This window comes from Hippopotamus amphibius, chromosome 4, assembly GCF_030028045.1.
Source record: "Hippopotamus amphibius kiboko isolate mHipAmp2 chromosome 4, mHipAmp2.hap2, whole genome shotgun sequence".
In the NCBI taxonomy this organism is placed as follows: domain Eukaryota; kingdom Metazoa; phylum Chordata; class Mammalia; order Artiodactyla; family Hippopotamidae; genus Hippopotamus; species Hippopotamus amphibius.
The window spans coordinates 46,900,615-46,920,216 of record NC_080189.1 but is presented as its reverse complement, the minus strand read 5'-3'; the positions used below and the strand labels follow the sequence as shown (position 1 = coordinate 46,920,216).

The following is a 19,602-nucleotide window of genomic DNA, read 5'->3' as shown; positions in this document are numbered from 1 at the left end:
AACTCAGGAAGAAAATGAACTGGCATTCTTCATTGTACCTCTGTTATTTGGAAAACATTTTTTTTATTCCAGTTTCATTGAGATATAATTGACATATAGCACCGTATAAGTTTAAATTGTAGAACATAAAGATCTGACTTATATACGTCATGAAATGATCACAATAAGTTTAGTGAACATCTGTCATCTCATATAGATACAGAAGAAAAGAAAAAGAAAAAAATATTTTCCCTTGTGATGAGAACTCTTAGGATTTAGTCTCTTAACAACTTTTACATATACCACACAACAGTGTTTGTTATACTTAACATGTTGGACGTTAAATTCCTAGTAACTTCTTTATCTTATAACTGGAAGTTTGCATCTTTGACCGCCTTCATCCAATTCCCCCTCCTTCTTGCAATAAAAAATCTGAGCTCTCTTTCTATTTTGTTTATTTGTTTGTTTTTGAAGTATAATTGACCTACAACACTATGTTAATTCCTCTTACACAACATAGTGATTTGATATTTCTATACATTACAAAATGATCACCACTGGAGAGCAGTTATGCACGTAGTCACCAATAGTGGGTCTAATTTCCTGGGAAAGGGTGTTTTCTTCCAGCTCTGTTGAAAAACATCTCCTTTCCTGAGGGCAGCTAAAGCTTATGGTCTGGGTGTCAAGCTGCTAAAAGATGGGGGCCACTAAAAAATTACCTCAAGGCTTAAGATGTGAAAGGAGATGAGAGTAGAATGAAAAAGATGATTCTTCCTTCAAAGGTACTTGCTGCCTGGCTGGGAAATGAAATATTTCTGAAACGATAAAAAGCCAGCAATGCAGAGTTTGAAGCTTCTGAGTTCCACCCAGTTGCCGGAGCCGTAAACTTGGGTGTTATCCTTGACTTCTGCTTGTCTATCATTTTTGCATCTTTGTGTCCTTAATGATGCTAGACTCTTCCTCCCTTTCTCTGCCCCGACAACAGCGGCCTCCATTCACACCCTCGCCTCTTTCCCTGGCTAACTCCCGGGGTCTCTTCTCTCATCTCCAGGCCCTGGTCATCTGTCTTCTCCTCAGATCCACCCTTGACCTAAGAGAGAGTGAGATTTTCATAAAACAAGTCTGGCCACGCTCTTGTCTGCTGAAAGGAAGGCCTTCAGACGCCCCCTGTAGCTTTTAGGATAAAGTCCAAACTCCTTAGGAGAACTTGCAAAGCCTTTTCCACCATCAACCTCCCCTCCAACACCCTCCCACCCCTCCAGCTTACCTGAGCATGACCTGCTTTTACAGAACTCTGTGCTAGTGCCTGGGGACTTCTCCTGCTTACTTCCTGCCTACTCATTCTTTCAGACCAGGTGCTGCCTTCTCTGGAAGCCCTTCTAGATTTCCCCGGGTTGGTTCCAGACCCTTCCTCTGGTTGGCGTGCTCCAATCATAGCACACATGACCACTTCTGTCATGTGTGACCCAGTGCTTGGTAAGCATCTTGGCACAGAGTAGATGTCGATGCCCCTTTATGCCAGGAGCCAGTAGCAGAGCATAGCCCAGCCTGTGTCAGAGGAGCGCTGGGCTGTCAGTGACCACAGGCGGGATTCCTCTCTACCTGCGTCCCTTGCTCTGTCTCTCTTTCATTCTTGTCCTTCCTCACTCCTTGCTTGTTCTCAGTCTCTCACCCTCTTTTGTTCTCTCTTGCTGTCTTACACACACACACACACATACACACACACCCTCTTTCTTTCTTATTCTTTCTCTCTCTCAATGTCAAGCAACACAAGAAAAGAAGCTGTTCACATGCCTAACCCTACTGAACCTTGACTGGGAGTGCCAAGTTTGTCAAAGATTTCTATCCACCACCCTCCGTGCACTCACTGAGCTCCACTGCTTTCATGACTATACCGTCGTCCCCCCTTATCCATGAGGGATACACTCCAGGTCCCCCAGTGGATGCCTGGAACCGTGGATAGTACTGAGCCCTGTATATACTATAAGGGGAGGGGAGCTATTATACGGAAGGGCTATAGTTTTCCTTAATCACTGTGGTCTGGAAGAAATAAGGATTCTCTTTATGTTGGGGATTCAAGGGGTCCTATCATCAGTCATCCACTCTGATTTTGTTTCTTGCTTCTGGTCTCATTTTGTAGGCCAGACTTGCCCTGATACAAAAGTATTTTCTTCTCCTTACCTTTAATGATAAACCACTGTCTGGTTAGAAATCACCACAAATTTGTGAATGGGCTTGCTATGGACATCAGTGGAATGTGGAATTTATCATTATTGCTAGTGATTCCTTTTGGGGAATTTGTTTTAATGGAAATACCCCTTTTTCGCAGACATGACAATCCTGATGGGGATGTACTTGGTAATTTTGTATCATCCAAAAAGCCCTCACACAAAAGTAAGCCCACACAGACTGTCCCAAGTGAAAGCCCTCCTGTGGCTCCTGCCTGGGAGAAGATGGACAAGCTTCAGTCGTCAGAGCCTTCCTTGGACACGAAGAGGATGGGAGAGAAGATCAGGCCAAAGTCTAGCCTGATTGTCCGAGGCATGATGGCCGGGCCCATCGCCAGCTCCCCACAGGTGGGCTTGGTGCTCTTACTGTTGTTATGAGCATGGAAAGTGAGGAGCCGGCAGTGCTTAAGGGGCTGCCAGGGTTTATTTGGGGGTACCCCACAAGACAGCTCAAGAAGGGAGGATCTGTGTGGTAGGATGGCAAGAACACCAGCCTCCTTTTTCTCCCTGGCTCTACTGTCAGCTCCCTGTGGGACCATGGGCAGGCCTCATCACCTTCCCTGCCCTTGGTTTATCCATCTTGTCAACCAGGTAGTTGCCATGGTTTTATATTCCTTTGCTGAGTGAGAACACATCTACCCAGCTTTATCTTTGCCCTTCAGGAGTGGGGGGACCCATCCCAGTCTAGAGAACATATTTTTTATTTTTTAAAACATGATAGTTAAAAGGAAAAAAGAAATCCCAATCCTTGTAGTTTTGCTTTGCTTTAAAAAAATTCTAAAAATTTAACACCAATGTTTTACAGTCTCCCTTAAGGAGGGGCTGTGGTAGGGTCCCATCAGGTGGGAGCTTATACCAAATGAGAGAATGAATGTAAAAGGAGTTTGTAAAACAAAAGAGAAACCAAGGAAAAACAAAGGAAAGTCAAACGCCAAACTCAAAGTGTAGTACCAGTCAAATCGGGGAGTCTGTGTCCATCAAATGTAGGTCATCTGTGTCCACCTGGTCACCTCCACTCTCACATGCTGCATGTTTATGGTGGGTATGGCTGCAAATGCCAGCACTGTTCTCCCAGTTTATTTGGAATTAGGGCAGCAAGCAGTGGGCCCCCTCCCTGCCTCTGCCTACATCTTCGGGCAAGGTCTTTATTCCTCTTGGCCATGGTCTCGTTCTTTAGACCAGGTGTCTAAGATCCATTTGAGATCTGGAATTTCACAGCTCAGAGATGGTCATGCAGTTGGAAAAGGGAAAAAGCATTTTAATAGTCTTCTCAGGAAACTAGGGGTATTCTTTAATATTACACCAAAGCTAGACAAGTTGTAGTTTCTTAATGTGGAATCTGAAACCATCCCAGTGAACTTTTTGTACTTTTATCAGTTTCCATTGGTTTGTCTTGTACTTTGAATGAATCTTTTACCATTGCATGGTTTAGTAACATGATGCATTGGTCATGTGGAAATTATTGGTTTACTAAGTTATAGAGGTCTTCTGAACGTTGAGACATTTCATTATACAAAAATAAAAAAATAATAATAAAATAAAAAATAAAAAAATTACATTTGTTGATGTCACCACTCAGCTTATCAGAAAGTTTTTGAGAAGCCCTCCAGTTCACAATGGCAAACACAAGTTTCCCCAGATTCTAATGTTTACCTGACAACTTGTATTTGATCACTGGCAACAGTGTATCATTTGTTTTCCTTGCGGTGACAGGCTCAATTTATTTTCAAGAAAACGCCTGCTAAATACTCAAGCCTGAATCACCATGGTTCATCTGTCAGCTGTTCTGTGAAAAAAATAGCAAGTTCAGCTCACAGCCTCAGGTGGCTGCATAAATGCTTTTCCTGGTGACAGCCTTTATCCTCTGCATCCCGCAGAATGTTCATATATGCCTCCCATTTTGTTACACAGGCTATTAAAAAGATGTAGAACATAGGGTTAAGATTGAACACAGCTAATATGCTTCATGCTTCAGCATGGACATTCTTAAGTGAAATTAGCATTTTACTTATCTACTTTTATTGCAAGTGGCATTGAATACCTCGAGCACTGGTCAAGTTTGGTGCCGCTGCCTCGATTCGTGCTAAGAGCCAGCCAGCAGTTTTTCCCACCAGTGCTTTGTACCATCAGTGCAAATGTCGACACAGTGAAAAAGGCAAATCATGTCATATTATTATTATGAAAATAGTTTTGAGCTCCCTGAAACGGTTTGGGGACAGACCCCTAAGGTCAGTGGACTGCACTTTGGAAACTAGTGGACCAGATAAACACTAGGGTCCTGTTCTGCCATGACTTTCTAATCATCAGGTCTGTGCAGTTTAGACCCCTTCATAACCAAGGTGTAAGGGAGGTGGCTTGGACCTGCTTTACTGCTGAGAGATTGCCGCAAACTTCTCCCCAAAGAAGAAGTGAACGTTCTCAGAGGTGTTCTTTTCCCCTGGGATATCTGAATCCTGTGAAGGTCATTGAAGTATAATTTCTCCAGGTTTTCTGGAAGGTGTTCTGTGGGCCTTCTAGTACCTTGGCCATACTTATTTGGTTGCTCAAGAGAAAAGAGCAAGGTTTGCTAGGTATTGCATCATTTTTTACTGCTAGATCAGCGCTGCACTTTTGGAGGATGAGTAAGAGGCTGGGTTCGCTGCCCTTGGCCAGAAGTTTGGGTCCCCTTGGGAATGATGACTAGTGTTTTCCTTGGTCTGTGGCAGGGGATGCCCTGGGTGGCTCTCGGAGGAGGTTTAGTGCCTAGTAATTTCCACCGGGCGGGAACTCGGCAGAATTAGCTGTTCTTTTTCAGGCACAGGCTTTACCACTTGGCTCAGAATTATTTCTGGAAATGCTGAGAGGTCCGGAATTTTAAACCCAGGAAAACCCAGCAGGTGAATTTTTATTCTCTCCCCCTACTTCTCCACCTCAGATTGGTAAACACGTGAGTTCCCATTTCATTGGTTAATGATTCATAGTGAGAGAGGACATTTCTGTTGACTCCTCTGAAATTTCTTCATTTCAAAAAGTAAGCAAATAGTGATTGCTTACTAGGTGTAGGTCACTGAACTGGGAGCTCTGGGAACACCAGAACTGAAGGAAGAATGGCCTCCACCACCTGGTCTACTGGCAGGAAGGGTTAAGGCCATAAGTAAGTGTGGACAGGGGCAAAGATGCATAGTGGTAGCTAATTAGCTGGCTGCTGTGAGGGGTTTGGCTCTGTGCTGGTGCCTTACACGGGTCTAGGTCTCTCCTTTAGTCCTCACCATGGTCTTGTGGGAGATCAGTACTGCAAGTCCCCAATCCCTTATCCAAAACCTTTTGGGATTTAGATTTTGTTTTTAAACTTCAGAAAGGAAATGCAATGTGTAAACCACATACCACAGAACACCTGCAGTAGGGTTTGGAGTAGCACCCCATAAACAAAACATTTCTGCAACAATACATATGAGCATTCACACTTAAGAAAAGACTGCAATGGAATTTCCTGGTTAGGACTCCATGCTTTCACTGCCAAGGGCCCGGGTTTGATCCCTGGTCTGGGAACTAAGATCCCACAAGCCACACAGCTCCCCCCTGCCCCCCCCAAAAGGGACCACAACCTCATAACAATTAAAAAGAATTTGCCATGGGATTCGTAAAGAAATGTTCATTTTTTAGAGGTTTTTGGGTTTTAGAAATTATAGATAGCGGATCGTGGGCAGGTTATATTACAGGTAGGGGAAGTGAGGGACAAAGAAGTTCAATGACTGGCCACAGGGGACGTGGCTGGCAGGTGGTGTCCTAGGAATTAGAGCACAGGTCTGACCCTGGAGCTCTCTGTAAGGGGTGTGGGAGTGGGGCCGAGGCAATGCTCCTGGGGTTTATGCTGGTGGGGTGCTGCGAAAGCATTACAGAAGTGGTAGCCTCTACGTGTCTTAAAGGGTAGGTAGGGTTTTAAGAGAAGGAAGTGAGGATGGGAAAGACATTCCTGGGGGAGGGAGGATCATGGGTAAATGCTTGAACTGGATTATTTTCTCACCTCCCTCCAAAGGGATCCTCACCTGCTGCTTTTGTCCTCGCCCCTTTCAGGATTCCCTCCGCAAACGCTCACTGCGACAGTCCCCGGCCTCGAGCAGCGCGACCCAAGCCCACGAGGAAGGGAGGAACCCACAAGTGCCCGAGCTCTCCGCTCACACCCTAGGCTGTCGCAGCCCGCAGGAGGGCCCGGCTTCCAGCACCACCTCCACCCTCAGGAGCCCCCTGGGCCTGCTCAGCGAGCTGATCTTGGAAAAGCGGAGAACCTCACCCAGCAGCCCTCCTCACCTGCCAGGCAAAGGGCTGGCCCAGAGGGGGAGCAGCCGGAGGAGAGATCTTTCGGAGGAAAGCCCAGCTGTGGGCAGTGGCCCAGAGGCCGACAGGACTGCCTCAACGTTCTCCTTGTCCCGTGGGAATGCCCCGACGACCCAGGAGAGGCTGGAAAGAGCGTTCAAAAGGCAGGGGAGCCAGCCCCTGCCCCTCAGGTGAGTGCGCTGTGCCCAGGTGACGGTTTTCGGAGAGCCATCCAGTCCCGAGTGGCTCCTTGGGCTCTCAGAGCGAGGCTGTGAAGTGAGGGAGGTGATGATGGTCACCTCACCAGGGTGAAAGCAGCCCAGAATGCACACACCAGGAGGCTTTTGGGGGTGTTTCTTTGGCCCTTCTTACTTCTCGATGGTCAGGCTGGTATGGTACAAGAGATGTGTCTAGACCAGAGGTATGGAGGCGAATCAGTTCCCACAAGGCTCCTTTGGGGCCTTGAACCCTAAGTCCTTCTCTTTTATTCTTTCACAGTAGACCTTGATGATTCTAACACTGATTGAGTTTTGAATGTTAAACTAACCTTGCATTTCTGGAATGAACTACCCTTGGCTATATTATCTTTTTATATATTGTTTGATTTGATTTATTAATATTTTGTGTAGGGTTTTTATATATAAATTCATAAGGGAGACTGGCTGGCAAATTTCCTTCCCTGCAACAACAGCCTTGTCAAATTTTGGTATCTAGGATATGCTAGAAGTGGTCCCTTTTTTTTGTTTTTTTTTTTTTCTTTTTTTATGTTCTTGAAGAGTTCGTGTAAGATTGGTGTTATTTCTTCCTTAAATATTTGGGAGAATTTTCTGGAGAAGCCTTCTGAGCATTGAGTTAAAAGGTTTTAAATTGTGGATTCAATTACAGTTTTTTTTAAAATTAAAATTTTCTATTTCTTCTTGTGTCAGTTTTGGCAAGTTGCATTTTTTCCAAGGAATTTAACCACTTAATTTATATTTTAACTTTATTGATATAAAATTGTGTAATTATAATATCCTCTTATTGTCACTTGAAAGTCTGTGAGATCTACAGGGGTATCTGTGTTTCCATTCCTGATACTGGTAATTTGTGTTCTATTTCTTACTAGTTTTACTAGAGGTTTATGAAGTATATGCTTTTTTCAAAGAGCTAACTTTTGACTTTGTGGTTTTGTTTTCTAATTAATTGATTTCTACTCTTACTTTTATTCTTTCTTTCATTTTGCTTTCTATGAGTTTAATTTGCTATTATTTTCTGTTTTATTTTATTATTTATTTCTATTTTATCTTAAATCATTTGAATCTCAGCCACTTCCTCCTCCTCTTCCTTTTCTTCCTCCTCCTTCTTCTTGTTCTTCTTCTCCTGCCTCTTCCTTTTCTTCTTCCTCCTCCTCCTCTTTTGGCATTTCTGATTCTGATTTTTAGGCAGCTTCTTGACTGCTATTCCACGATTATTTTCAGTATTTCTTATATATAACTATTAATATTAATTGCTACCATTAATTGAGAGTTTATTTAGTGCCTGACACTATACTAGGCACTTTTCATATGTTATTCTATTTCATACTTGAAAAAAATCTGCAAGGAGGTATTATTATTCCTCAATTTACAGATGAGGAAATACAGACTCATAGAGGTTATCACCCCCAAGGTTACATAGCCGGTAAGTGAGGAGCTGGATATGAAGCCAGGCATTTCTGAGTCCAAAGCCCATCATGCCTGTAAGCACCATCCTGTACTAGTTAGGTTATTGTGTTTTTGTTTGTGTGTGTTGTGTGTGTTTTAAGCACTAGTAATTTGCTTGGAGAATTTCTGCAGGAGTGGGTATAAGAAACATTAGGCATCCTAGTTTGTAATACTGGCTTTTAAAGTCATTTACTGTGCACCTAATATGTGCCAGGCACTTAGGCACTGGTAGTACAAGGAAAGCTGAACAGATATAGTCTATTAACTCCCTTTGTGACCATAGATAAGCTGGGCCTACTTTGCTTATATGTTCTGTGACTATGTTATTTGATGCATATTCATATAAAATTCTTATAGTTTCCTGTTGGATATTATCATTATGAAATCTCTCTTCGTCTCTAGTAATGCTTATTGTCTTAACATCTATTTAGATATAGCTACTCCAGCTTTCCTTTGATTAGTATTTTCATGGTATGTCTTTTTTTCCATCTTTTTACTTTCATCCATTCTGTAGCTTTATATTTAAGGATGCCAACCAAAAGCCTGTAGGGTTTACCAGGATCCTTCCCCCTTTTAAAAACGAATTATTATAATTTATTTAAGCTAAACTAAAACAAGACAAAACAGAACAAAACAAAACCAGTTCACCCATTTCTCCCAGTTTCTACCCACCTCAGCCTTATTCTTTTGTAATATCTTTTAAGGCTACAAATTTCCCTCTAAATCATGCTTTGTCTGTATCCCAGAAGTTAATAAATTATATAATCATATAATTTAGTTTAAATATTTTCTAATTCCCATCGTGATTTATTCTTTTGACTTGTGGGTTATTTAGACATTTATTGACTAATTCAAAGCAATTGGGCTATTTTTCTGGTTATCTGTTTTTGATTTCTAGCTTATTTCCACTTTAGTCATAATATATTTTGTATGATTTCAATCCTTTGATATTTGTTGAGATTTCTTTATGGTCTAGTATATAGTTAAAGCTTTTCTCTTATAAACAGTGTACATTTGTATATTTTAATTCAGTCTGATAATTTTTGGTTTTAGTTGGAATAATTATTGATTTACATTTTCCTTTTGCTTGAAGAATTTTCTTTAGTATTCCTTTAGCAGATATGTTACAATAATTTTTTTTTTCAATTTTTGTTTGGTAATGTCTTTATTTTGCCTTTATTTTTGAAGGATATTTTCAATGGGTATAGAATTTTGGATTTGTGGCTTAATTTTTTTTCAACACTTTAAGTATTTAATTCCATTGTCTTATATTAGTCTTTCATTATCTCTATTGATAAATAAGTTGACATTTTTACTATTACTCTTTTGAAGGTAATGTGTCTTTTTTTTAAAACTCTGACTGCTTCTTAATTTTTTTTTTTTTTTTTGCTTTTTCTCATTCTTTGATTTTCAACAGTGTTACTATGATGTGCCCGGACATGGTTTTCTTTGATGATTCTGTTTAGGATATGTAGAGCTTCCTCAGTTTTGGGTTGATACCTTTCATCAGTTTTGAAAATTATTATCTATTATATTTTCAAATATTGCTTTTATCCCATCCTCTCTTTTCTCTCCTGGTACTCCAGTTATACATATATTACTAGATATTTTCATTGCGTTATATAGGGTTTAAAGAAAATATTCTTTCCTGTATTTTCCATTTTTTTCTCTCTTTGTACTTTAATCTAGATATTTTCTCTTGGTCTATCTTCTGGTTCATGTTTTTTCTCTTTTGCCATGCTAGTAAATACATATAATAAATTATTACTTTCAGTTATTTTTCAGTTTTATAATTTGTTTCTTTTTAAAAAGTAGATATCAGTCTTTTGTGCGATTCTCCATCTTTTATTCTCTTGAGCATGTTATTCCTAGTCATTTTAAAGTCCCTGTCTGATAACTTCCATATCTGGAGCACCTATAGGTCTATTGATATTGTCTTTTTTTCTTTTGGGTTTCTATAATTTTGTCCTGTTTCTTTGCATTTTTGATAATTTTGATTGAATTCCAGACATTGCATATGAATAATTGCAGAGGCTCTGGTTAAAGTTACCTTCCTCCAAAGAGGATTTAATTTTCTTTTGGTAGATATTAATCTCTTGTTAGTTTTAGACTTTGTAAAATATCTTCTATCATTCTGTTATCTGTCCCATAACTTTGTCCATTATTTCCTTTGTTGAACAGAAATTCTTAGTTTTGGCGTAATTAATCAATCTCTTGTTTGGCATGGTTTGCATTTTTGAATTTTTTCTTTATTAAGTTCTTTCTTTCCTTTAGGTTTCAATGATATTCTTCTGTATTTTTTCTGTTAACTTTGTAATTTTAGCTTTCACATTTAAGTATTTAATCTTTTGTATTTGTTAGGTTGAAAGACTCACTTTTGTTTTTCTCCATATAATAAGAGAGTTTTCCTAGTACCACCTACTCTACAATTTGTTCTTTTCCCCACTGATTTATGGAGCTGCCTTGATTCTTTTCTAAGTACCTATATAGTTATGGGTCTTTGAGCTCTCTCTTGTGTTTCATTGGTCTTTTGTCTTTTTTTTTTTTTTAAACTAAAACCACATGACCATAGCTTTTATTACTATGGCTTTGTAGTTATAGCCTGGTGTCTTGGTAGGGTCAGTTCCCTACTTCTCCTTTCTTTTAGGATTGGCATAGCTATATACAGATCTTTATTCTTTCTATAGGCCTTTTTTCCTGTTCACCCAACATGTCTAGGTTATTTCTACAAGAGGGAGAACTGGTTTGTCCCTTTGCTGTAAAGGCCCTGCTTTCAAACCATCTCATGAGTATCTCTTTCTTGTCAATCAGGTGTTCTGCACTCATAGTGGTTGTCTTTGACTGGCGTCACCTCCACCTGCTCACCTCTAGCCTATTTTATTGTTATCACAGCAGCTATCATTACCTGAAATGGGCTCTGGAGTCTAATGACCTGGACTGGTGAAGCAGCTCTGCTCTTTGTAACCATGTGGCCTTGGACCAGTTATTAAGCCCTTGAAAGATGGTATGGACTTTGTCTTATAGGGAGAGAAAGGTAGTGTCAATGTGCTGCCACAGCCCCTCCCTCAGTACCAGGCAAAGGATAACCAGGAGTGTTAATGTGATAATAGTGTTGATCTTTATGTCAGTAAATGCTTTGGGAGCTTTGTTGTTTACCCACTACTTGTTCCTTATATGCTGAGCACCATGCTAAGCACGTGTGTATATTATCTCATTTGCTCTTTACAATAATCCATTGAGGTGGATATTATTGGTTTTGTTTTTTTCGGGGTGGGGGGATTCTCATTAAAGAGTATTCTTCTCCTCCCGAAATCTGAACAAATTACCAAGTGAAACAAAGGATATCAATTTGTTTGAGGTAAAATACATATCCAATCATGTTGGGGTGATTGATAAAGGCATCCCATCTGTCTCCTACCATCACAGGAGACACAGCCAATCATGGGGCCTGGTGGGCCCAGAGCTGGACAGACTTCCCTACCTCATCGCAGGCCCAAGGCCATGAGGTGGGAGGGGCCGGCCCCTGGAAGAGCAGCTCACTCCCAGAGGAGAAAGGGTGCAGCTGAGCCCAAGGCCTCTCTCTCTTTTCTTTCCCAAATTAACCAATCAGACAAGTCACCCGTTCTCCCTCAGGATGAAATGAATGAAAAGGAGGGGAGTAAAGGTCTACCAGGTGTACCAGTAGAACTCCCTCCAAACTCTCAGGAGACACTGGGAGTTGAGAACAAGCATCCTCCCATGCCAGCAATTGTCATTCCATCTTAGATGAGGAAACTGAGGCATAGAGAATTGAAAGAACCTGTTAAGATTCTGGGTAGATTCAGATCTAAGGGCTTACAGGTTGGCGAATGGAATATGGGTTGGATTTCAGCTTTCTCTCATCCCCTCAGTTAGGCAGCTTTGTGCAGTGCACATACTACTCAACTGTATGTGGCACCCTTGGTTTGAAAGCAGGGCCAAAGTAATCCTACTTGCTAAAACTACCTGCACCTCCCAACCTCTGTCCAACAGTCTTGTCTGCCCACGGTTTTTTTTTTTTTTTTTTTTTTTCATTCAATTCAGTAAACACAGGTCTAAGTCCTAGTGTGTATAAGATCATGTGAATTCTTCAGGTAAAAGAGTCATGTACATATGTAATTCTTTTAAAACATGACAAGGGAGTGAGATGACAGCAGAGCTGGCTCACATGCTCCATCACTCAGCCCTAATGAAGCTGGAGGAAAGGTGGCTACTGAGAGACTTTGCTGGGCCTTAGCATCAAGTTCAGGGATGGCCATGGAGGTCACACCTGGGGGCGGGGTGGGGGGGTGAACATGTGTCCTGGGAGAGGGGGCAGGTGGAGGAGGTGACCTGCTGAGATGTCAGGGAACATGAGTATCTGTGCAGTCAGGCCCTTCTGACTCCTTAGATCTGACTCAGTCAAAAAAAAAAAGGAACTAGTTTTTGCTTTGATTTTTGTTTCTTTCCTGTATCCTTTGATCTTAGAAGATGCTTAGAAAATATGTCACCTGGGCTCTCATTGTGGGGGTTGTGGCTCTTTGGGGCCATCTGTCCTTTGTCACTGGCTTGTCAGGGCTGCCCTTGTTGGGTTCCTTTCGCAATCGGTCAGATCTGTTGGGACTCTGGCCCCAGCTTGGGCGGCCCTGTAACCCTTGCCTCACTCCACTCCACTACATATTTGCATATCTTGCTGTCATCTACACACCTCACCTAGACTAGGCCCTCTAGAAACTTCAGGTGCGGGACTAAGAGCATCAGAGCAGTGATTCTTTATTTACAAGTCCCCAAAACCCAGAATTCCAAGCCTGCGGCTCCCCACGTGGCACTTAGTGAAGGTGGACAGGCTGGTTGGGGGCAGTCTCACTTGTGGTGCTTACACTCTCTCTGATGGCCTGTCACTTGTCTGAGTCCCTCAGAGTGAATCCCTGGGGCTTCTCATGGCCACATGGGCCCTGCTGTGGTTCATTTTCTGCACGTTAGTTCAAAACACATCATGCTGGGTGTTTGACAACAAGAACTGGCTTCAGCTTATGTTTCCCAGATGTGTGTGGGCTGCAGAAGCTGCAGCCACATACTTTTGGCCCAGTCTCCTTTGGAAACATGGGTGTAATCAGTGTCATGAAGTTGAGAAGAGCTGTTGGCCTCCCTTGGGAGTTCAGCCTGTGGCAGAGGCTGCAGCAGCGTTGTCTAGCTTCTGGAAGGTAGAGGTCAGAATTGGGTCTCACTGGGCTAAAATCAATGTGTTGACAGGGCTGTGTTCCTTCTAGAGGCTCTAGGGGAGAATCTGTTTTCTTGTCTTTTCCAGCCTCTAGAGGCCGCCCACATGCCTTGGCTTGTGGCTTCCTGTTTTCCGTCTTCAAAGGTAGCAATGTCAGCCGAGTCCTTCTCAGGCTCCCATCTCTCTGGTTTTCCCTTTTCTGCCTCCTTCTTCCCCTTTGAAGGACCCCTGTGGCTCCATTGTGTTCACGGATAATCCAGGGTCGTCTCCCCATCTCTAGATCAGCTGACTAGCAGCCTTATCTCCATCAGGAGCCCAATTCCTTTGCCATGTAACCCAACGTGTTCACAGGTTCCAGGCCTTAGGACATGGGCATCTTTAGGGGTGGCCATCATTCTGCCTGCCACGGAGGGCAACTGTTTTTCTCTTGCAGTGTTTATAATCTTTTTTGGTCTCCTTACGATTTTTAAACTGTCTACTTTTACCCTCTCAGTCTCCCTGTCTGCCACTCCCAGGAGAAATTTTGTGTTCACCTTTTCCAGGCATTATCCCCTGTTTGTCTGACTGTCTTTATGTCCCTCTCTTTCTTATGTGGGTCATGTGTGTGAAGGGAACCAGGAAAATCCACAGCTGCGTGGTCCCTGGGAGCTGCAGAATTAAGCATGTAGAAGATATCTGGCTATGGGGCTGTCATGGTGTGTCCAGTGAGCTCAGGGCAGTGGTGAATTTCATGAGCTTTGATGGATTTCACCCTGGGGAAGGTGGATGTTCTCCCAGAATACAAGCTTAAAGTATGATAGAATGGAATTGAAGTTTAATTTCGTTGGATTTTTTAAAAGATATTTTAAATTGGGTGTTTTAAAAGCAGAGTAGAATAGATGCTGCTTTAGGATCTGACTCAGTTCATAACCTTATAGGCAGGGCTAGAAAGATCCTTAGAATCCAAGCCCTTCATTTGGCAGTTGGGGAACAGGGCCCAGAGAGCAGAGGGGAAGTGGCTCACCTGAGCTCTTGCAGGTGTCGTACCGTCCTTTCCCAAGCTCTGTTTTCAGAGTCTAGCTATGTACAGAGCTTTTGCTTGAAATACGTATGGTCCTTCCTGTACTCAGTATAAGCCTCCAGCACAATTGTCACCAGCCAACATATGACAGCCTATTCCTCACGCACTAACTCCCTTGGTTTTGTTGTTTTCTTTTTTTTTTAGTGAGTTTTTAAAAATTAATTAATTAATTAATTAATTTTTATTTATTGGCTGTGTTGGGTCTTCGTTGCTGCACGCAGGCTTTCGGTAGTTGCAGAGAGCAGGGCCTACTCTTCATTTCATTGTGTAGGCTTCTCATTGCGGTGGCTTCTCTTGTTGTGGAGTATGGGCTGTAGGCACGAAAGCTTCATTAGTTGTGGCACCTGGGCTCAAAACTTGTGGCTCGCGGGCTCTAGAATGCAGGCTCAGTGGTTGTGGCGCAGGGGGCTTAGTTGCTCCGCAGCATGTGGGATCTTTCCCAGTCCAGGGATTGAACCCGTGTCCCCTGCATTGGCAGGCGAATTTTTAACCACTGGGCCACCAGGGAATCCCACTCCCTTGGTGGGATTTGATTTTGGAGAGACTTGATTTCAGACTCTGAGTTCGTGGAGTTTGTCCTCAGAAAATCCCCATCAATTCACAGAAATATCCATTTATTCAATTAACTTCTTAACAAGTTTTTAATGAGTGCCGTAGTGTGTCAGAGTCAGCTTGTACTGGCTCACGGAGCTGATTGTTGCCATGTCTTTCTGACATCAAGGTGGTAGCTTAAACTGGTCACGGTAGGAATATTTACACCATGGACATCGGCAAATGCTGCAAATTAGCATTCTCCCCTCCCTAGAGAGGCAGTTGTTAACTTCTACCAGCACACCACCCGTGATGGCCTACTATATGCCAGACACAGTTCTAGCCACTGGGGATTCTATGTACATGAAACAGACCAAGCCTCTGCCCTCTTGGAATGTATACTTCTGCTGGGGAGAGGCCGCCCACAACGACAACCCAACAAGTGAAAGCAAAAGTAAATCAAGGAAGGGTGATGGGGAGCCCTGGGTGTGGGGCTGCTATTTTACAAAGGGGTAGCTGGAGAAAACCTTTCTGAGAAGGTGACACGAGAGGAGACCAGAAGGATCTGATCCCCAGGAGCAAAAGCCAAGAGAGAGCAGCTGTGTATGGGCCCTGCGGTGGGAGCATGTTGCTTGTTCAGGCTGAGTGGATGAGAGAGAGAGGAGGAGGGGGATGGGGAGAGGGAGCAGGGGCCTGGAGGCCACGGAAAGTGCTGGCTTTGCCTCTAGGCCAGCAGGAGCCTTTGGTGGTCGGGCAGAGGCATGGCCTGCCGTGACGTGTGCTCCATAGGATCCCTCTGGCTGCCGGGCTGGGGTTAAGAATAGACTCCAGGAGGCAAGGCTGGAAGCAGGGGGACCGGGCAGGGGGTGACTGCAGTTGTCTGGAGGAGAGCTGATGTGGCTTGAATGGGGCAGTGGCAGTGAAGGTGGTGAGCTGTGGGCCGAATTGTGACACACACACAGAGATCCTCTGCTTTTCGAGTTAGCTTTATTCCACTTTGCTTTTACTAAAGACCTATGTTAGCTAAGCAAAATAAATCCAAAGAGGATTTTCACTTTTAAGGAAAAAGGCAAAAAGTGAACCTAGTGATCAGCGTTTTGTAATAAGTCATTACAAAGGCGGCTCGCACCCTGAACAGCAGCCAGAGCGGCACTGCCCAGCTCCTTCCCCAGGAGCTACACTTAGCATCTCAGTATCAGGCCACTATAGCTTTGAACTTGTCTGTGAGCCTCTGTGCTTGATCTCTATTTATTTTGTGCCTCTCTTAGCAAGATGTTGTCCTAAGGTCCTTGCTTCTTTGCTTTACACCATTTCAGCTTAGGAAAGGTTTCATAGCAACACTCTAGTTTCCGGTAAAAGGGAAAACCTATATATGGTATTATCAACAGGATTTGACCATGTGTTGGATTTGCCTCATTAGAGAAAGAGAAGAGGCAAGGATGACTCCAAAGTTTTTGGCTGAACAACCGGAAGATGGGGTTGCCCTTCCCTGAAATGAAGAAGACGGTGGGAGAAGCAGGTTTAGGTCATGGGCATCGGGCCACACACAGTTCATTGCCCTCCCTGCCCTGATACGTCTATCAGGCAGTGGTGTTTCTTTGTTGACTGGCCTCCCGGTGGCCTGTGAGTCAGGGACCATGTGTCTGGAATCCACAGATGTGAGCAGTCAGCTGTCCTGTGGTTCTCATTTCAGGCCCCGTTGATGCTATTGTGACAGGACAATTCTTTTCTGGCCTTGGGGTCTTATTGAAGCTGTGAAGAAGTTGTTTCTCACACCAGGACTGTGACTAGAGCCCACGTAATAGGATTGCTCACAGCTATTCTCTGAGGATAGTGAAAGCAATTGTCTTGCCTTTAAATTGAGCACTTATTTTTCCTGTATTTGCAGGTTGAATGTCTGCCTTGGTCAGATCTCTGGCCCTCTGTGGGCCTCCGTTCTCCTGTCTGTAAGGGAAGGGGTTGGATGGATTGCTCTTTAGGGGCTCCTCCATCTCTGACATCCCCCTCATCCTACATTGTACACATGGCCTTGGGCATGTCCAGACCAAACTTTCCTCTTCTCTGTGATCCAAGAATCAGTCTATTCAGCTTACCTCTGAGGTTCATCTTGTGTAAAGAATGAGCACATAAACGGGGTCCTGTGCCTGCCTTGGAAGTCCCTCCTAGACTGTGGGCTCCTCTGAGCTCCTATAGTGAAGTGATACAGGGCTCAGCAACCTGGATTCAGCCACAGCCCCGAGCACGCGGGTCTGTTGCTGGAGGCCTGATGGTCTCCTGTTCAGGCTGCAGGCTTTGGACTGGGAGGCAGCTGAGTGCTGCGTGGTTAAATCTTGCCACCTCCAAGCCCTTTGCCTGTTACTTGTTGAATGATTTCTGTCTTAGGTCAAAGTCCCAAGAACAGCTCTTCGCCAACTGAGATCCCTGGAGCAGCAGCACCTGCATCGCCTGGGAGCTTGTTAGAAACACAGCTTGTCTGACCTGTGTTTGGAATTGGAACTTCGGGGGTGAAGTCCAGCAGTGTGTTTTAACAGGTCCTCCAGGTGATAGGCTGCAGGCCAAGTTTCCAGTGCCCTGGAAACTATGCCTGAGAGGGAGGGTCAGGCGCACGTAATCGGCTGGGGGTGTGCTCTCAGGAGAAAGGCAGCGAGGGAAGCAGGACAGGGCAGGGGAAGGTCTCAGCAAGGATGTGGGGGGGTCAGGCTGTTCCCACAGGGAGGTGAGAGTGTCAGCTGACCCAGAGCTGCTCCCACCTTTAAACCAGGAGAGGGCTTGCTTCTTTTGTGTCAATCATTGGCTGTGGGTGGGGCGGGCAGTGTGCCACCTCCTGGATGAGTTTTGTGAAGGACAGGTCTCGGGAGAAGGGTGCAGCTGTGAGCCTTTAGCAGCCAACGCGGACAGTGGCTGGGAAGGTGTGCCCCGTCAGGGACGTCCATGGGGGGCACCCACGTCTTCCACATCAGTTCTCTCGATTCCTTCTGCACTCGCCCCGCTCCCAGTGGGGAAACAGAAATAGACAATGCTGAAGGCTGCTCATGGCCGTCTCCTCTGCTGCACTGGATGCCCTGGTGAGGCAGGGCCAAGCAGGGATCCTTTGTAGGCGAGGAGACAGACCCCCGAGGGGGACACTGGAATGAATCCCGCTGCAGGCCCGCAGACAGCCCCTCCCATCACGACACCCGCGGTTCTCATTGCAAGAGTGCCATGCTAACCCGTCGGTGGCCTCATGGCTGGGTAATGCCCTGACAGGAGGTGTCTTTGAGCTTTCTTGGTGCCCAGATCTGGCACTGGGGGTGTGGAAGGATGAGATGGCTCCCTGCTCTGAAGCCCAGGGCCCACCCGTAGCCTTATGTAATTGGGTGCTAAACTGTGGCCCTCACAGAGGAGTGGAAGGTCTGGGAGCATATGGGAGTACTGTTGGCAGGGCAGGTGGGCCTTGGGCTTGGAGAGGCCGTGTTTAATGTAAAGACTGCATGGTGAACTAGTAACTTTGGGCGAGGAATAGTTGTGATTAGCCTGCCTTGTTCTGCGTGGGTCTCTGCAGCCTGGACACAGCCATGGCCCCGGCAAAGCAGCAGTGTCCCTGCCACTGTGTCAAGGCCAGTAGTCAATTCCAGGGATTCCGTGACTCTGACATTGGGTGTTGCCCCCATCAGATTTTTGGGTTTTGCAGAAGAAAGGACAGTAGGTGGCAGCAGATCTTCATCCATCTTCAGGACCCCAGAAACTTTCGTTGGCCCTGTTGTGTGATTTCATCCAGCAGACACTCACCAGGCTCCTACCAACAAGGATGACAGCGCGCTCGGGTGGGAGAGAGATGAACGAGATCCAATTCCTCCCGGGTCCTCACCCCCGCCTCCCGGGCTCCAGATCACTAGCCGAGGCCTGTTTGCCTCCCAAGAGGGAGTGAATGATGCCATCTGGGGCCTGGCAGAGGCTGAGCAGGAGTGGCATTTGCGGTTTACTGACTGTTCCCCATATCCGAGCATCCCGAGTCTGACAACATGTGCACTGCATGGGACGCGTGATGGGTAGAATTTCCCTTTTAATTTGTCTCTGCACAATATTTGGACTTTATGTCAGACTAGGGAGGTTTGAAATTAGCTGACTCTTGAAACATACACAACACACAGTTGCTTTCCTGTGTGCCAGAAGCCCCGTGTGAACAGGTGGCCTGCCTGGGGCTCCTGTGCTGGTCCAGCGTCCCCTTAATAACTGACTCCAGGGACCAGTCTTCTGGGGTGGTACGGCTGCCCTCCACACCTGCCGTCGGTGCCCTGTGCCCAGCTGGTTCTCCTGCACACCTCTTACCCACATTTACCCTACATGTGTGCCCCCTTTCCACAGTGGAATGGCACTTCTTGCTCCTCCGAATGCTGGTCTCTCCCTAGCATGCTCAGGAGATTAAACATGAGAAACAGCTCCAGCGCACATTACAGGCCACTCAGAACCCCTCCAGGAGCAGGGTTGACGTTCTCACCCCTGTGCGGTAATTATAGCTGCTACATACCTTCAGTTCCAGGGTTTTCTGAGTCTTTGATCCAATGCATCCCTCAGGGGAAAGAGACTTCTCATGACTCAGATTTCCTCTGAGATCAAGAAAATGTGGCTAAA

The 19,602-nt window shown here is 44.8% G+C and overlaps 1 protein-coding gene across 2 annotated transcripts in view; it reads left to right on the top strand.

Annotated features, from left to right (window-relative positions):
* Positions 1 to 19,602, top strand: part of MINDY4 (MINDY lysine 48 deubiquitinase 4) — a 116,130-nt gene that overhangs the window by 19,215 nt on the left and 77,313 nt on the right. For both annotated transcript variants that reach the window (XM_057731908.1, XM_057731909.1), the window contains exons 4-5: positions 2,309 to 2,555; positions 6,261 to 6,691. In XM_057731908.1, coding sequence (XP_057587891.1) covers positions 2,309 to 2,555; positions 6,261 to 6,691 — 678 coding nt within the window. The remainder of the gene's footprint in view (positions 1 to 2,308; positions 2,556 to 6,260; positions 6,692 to 19,602) is intronic.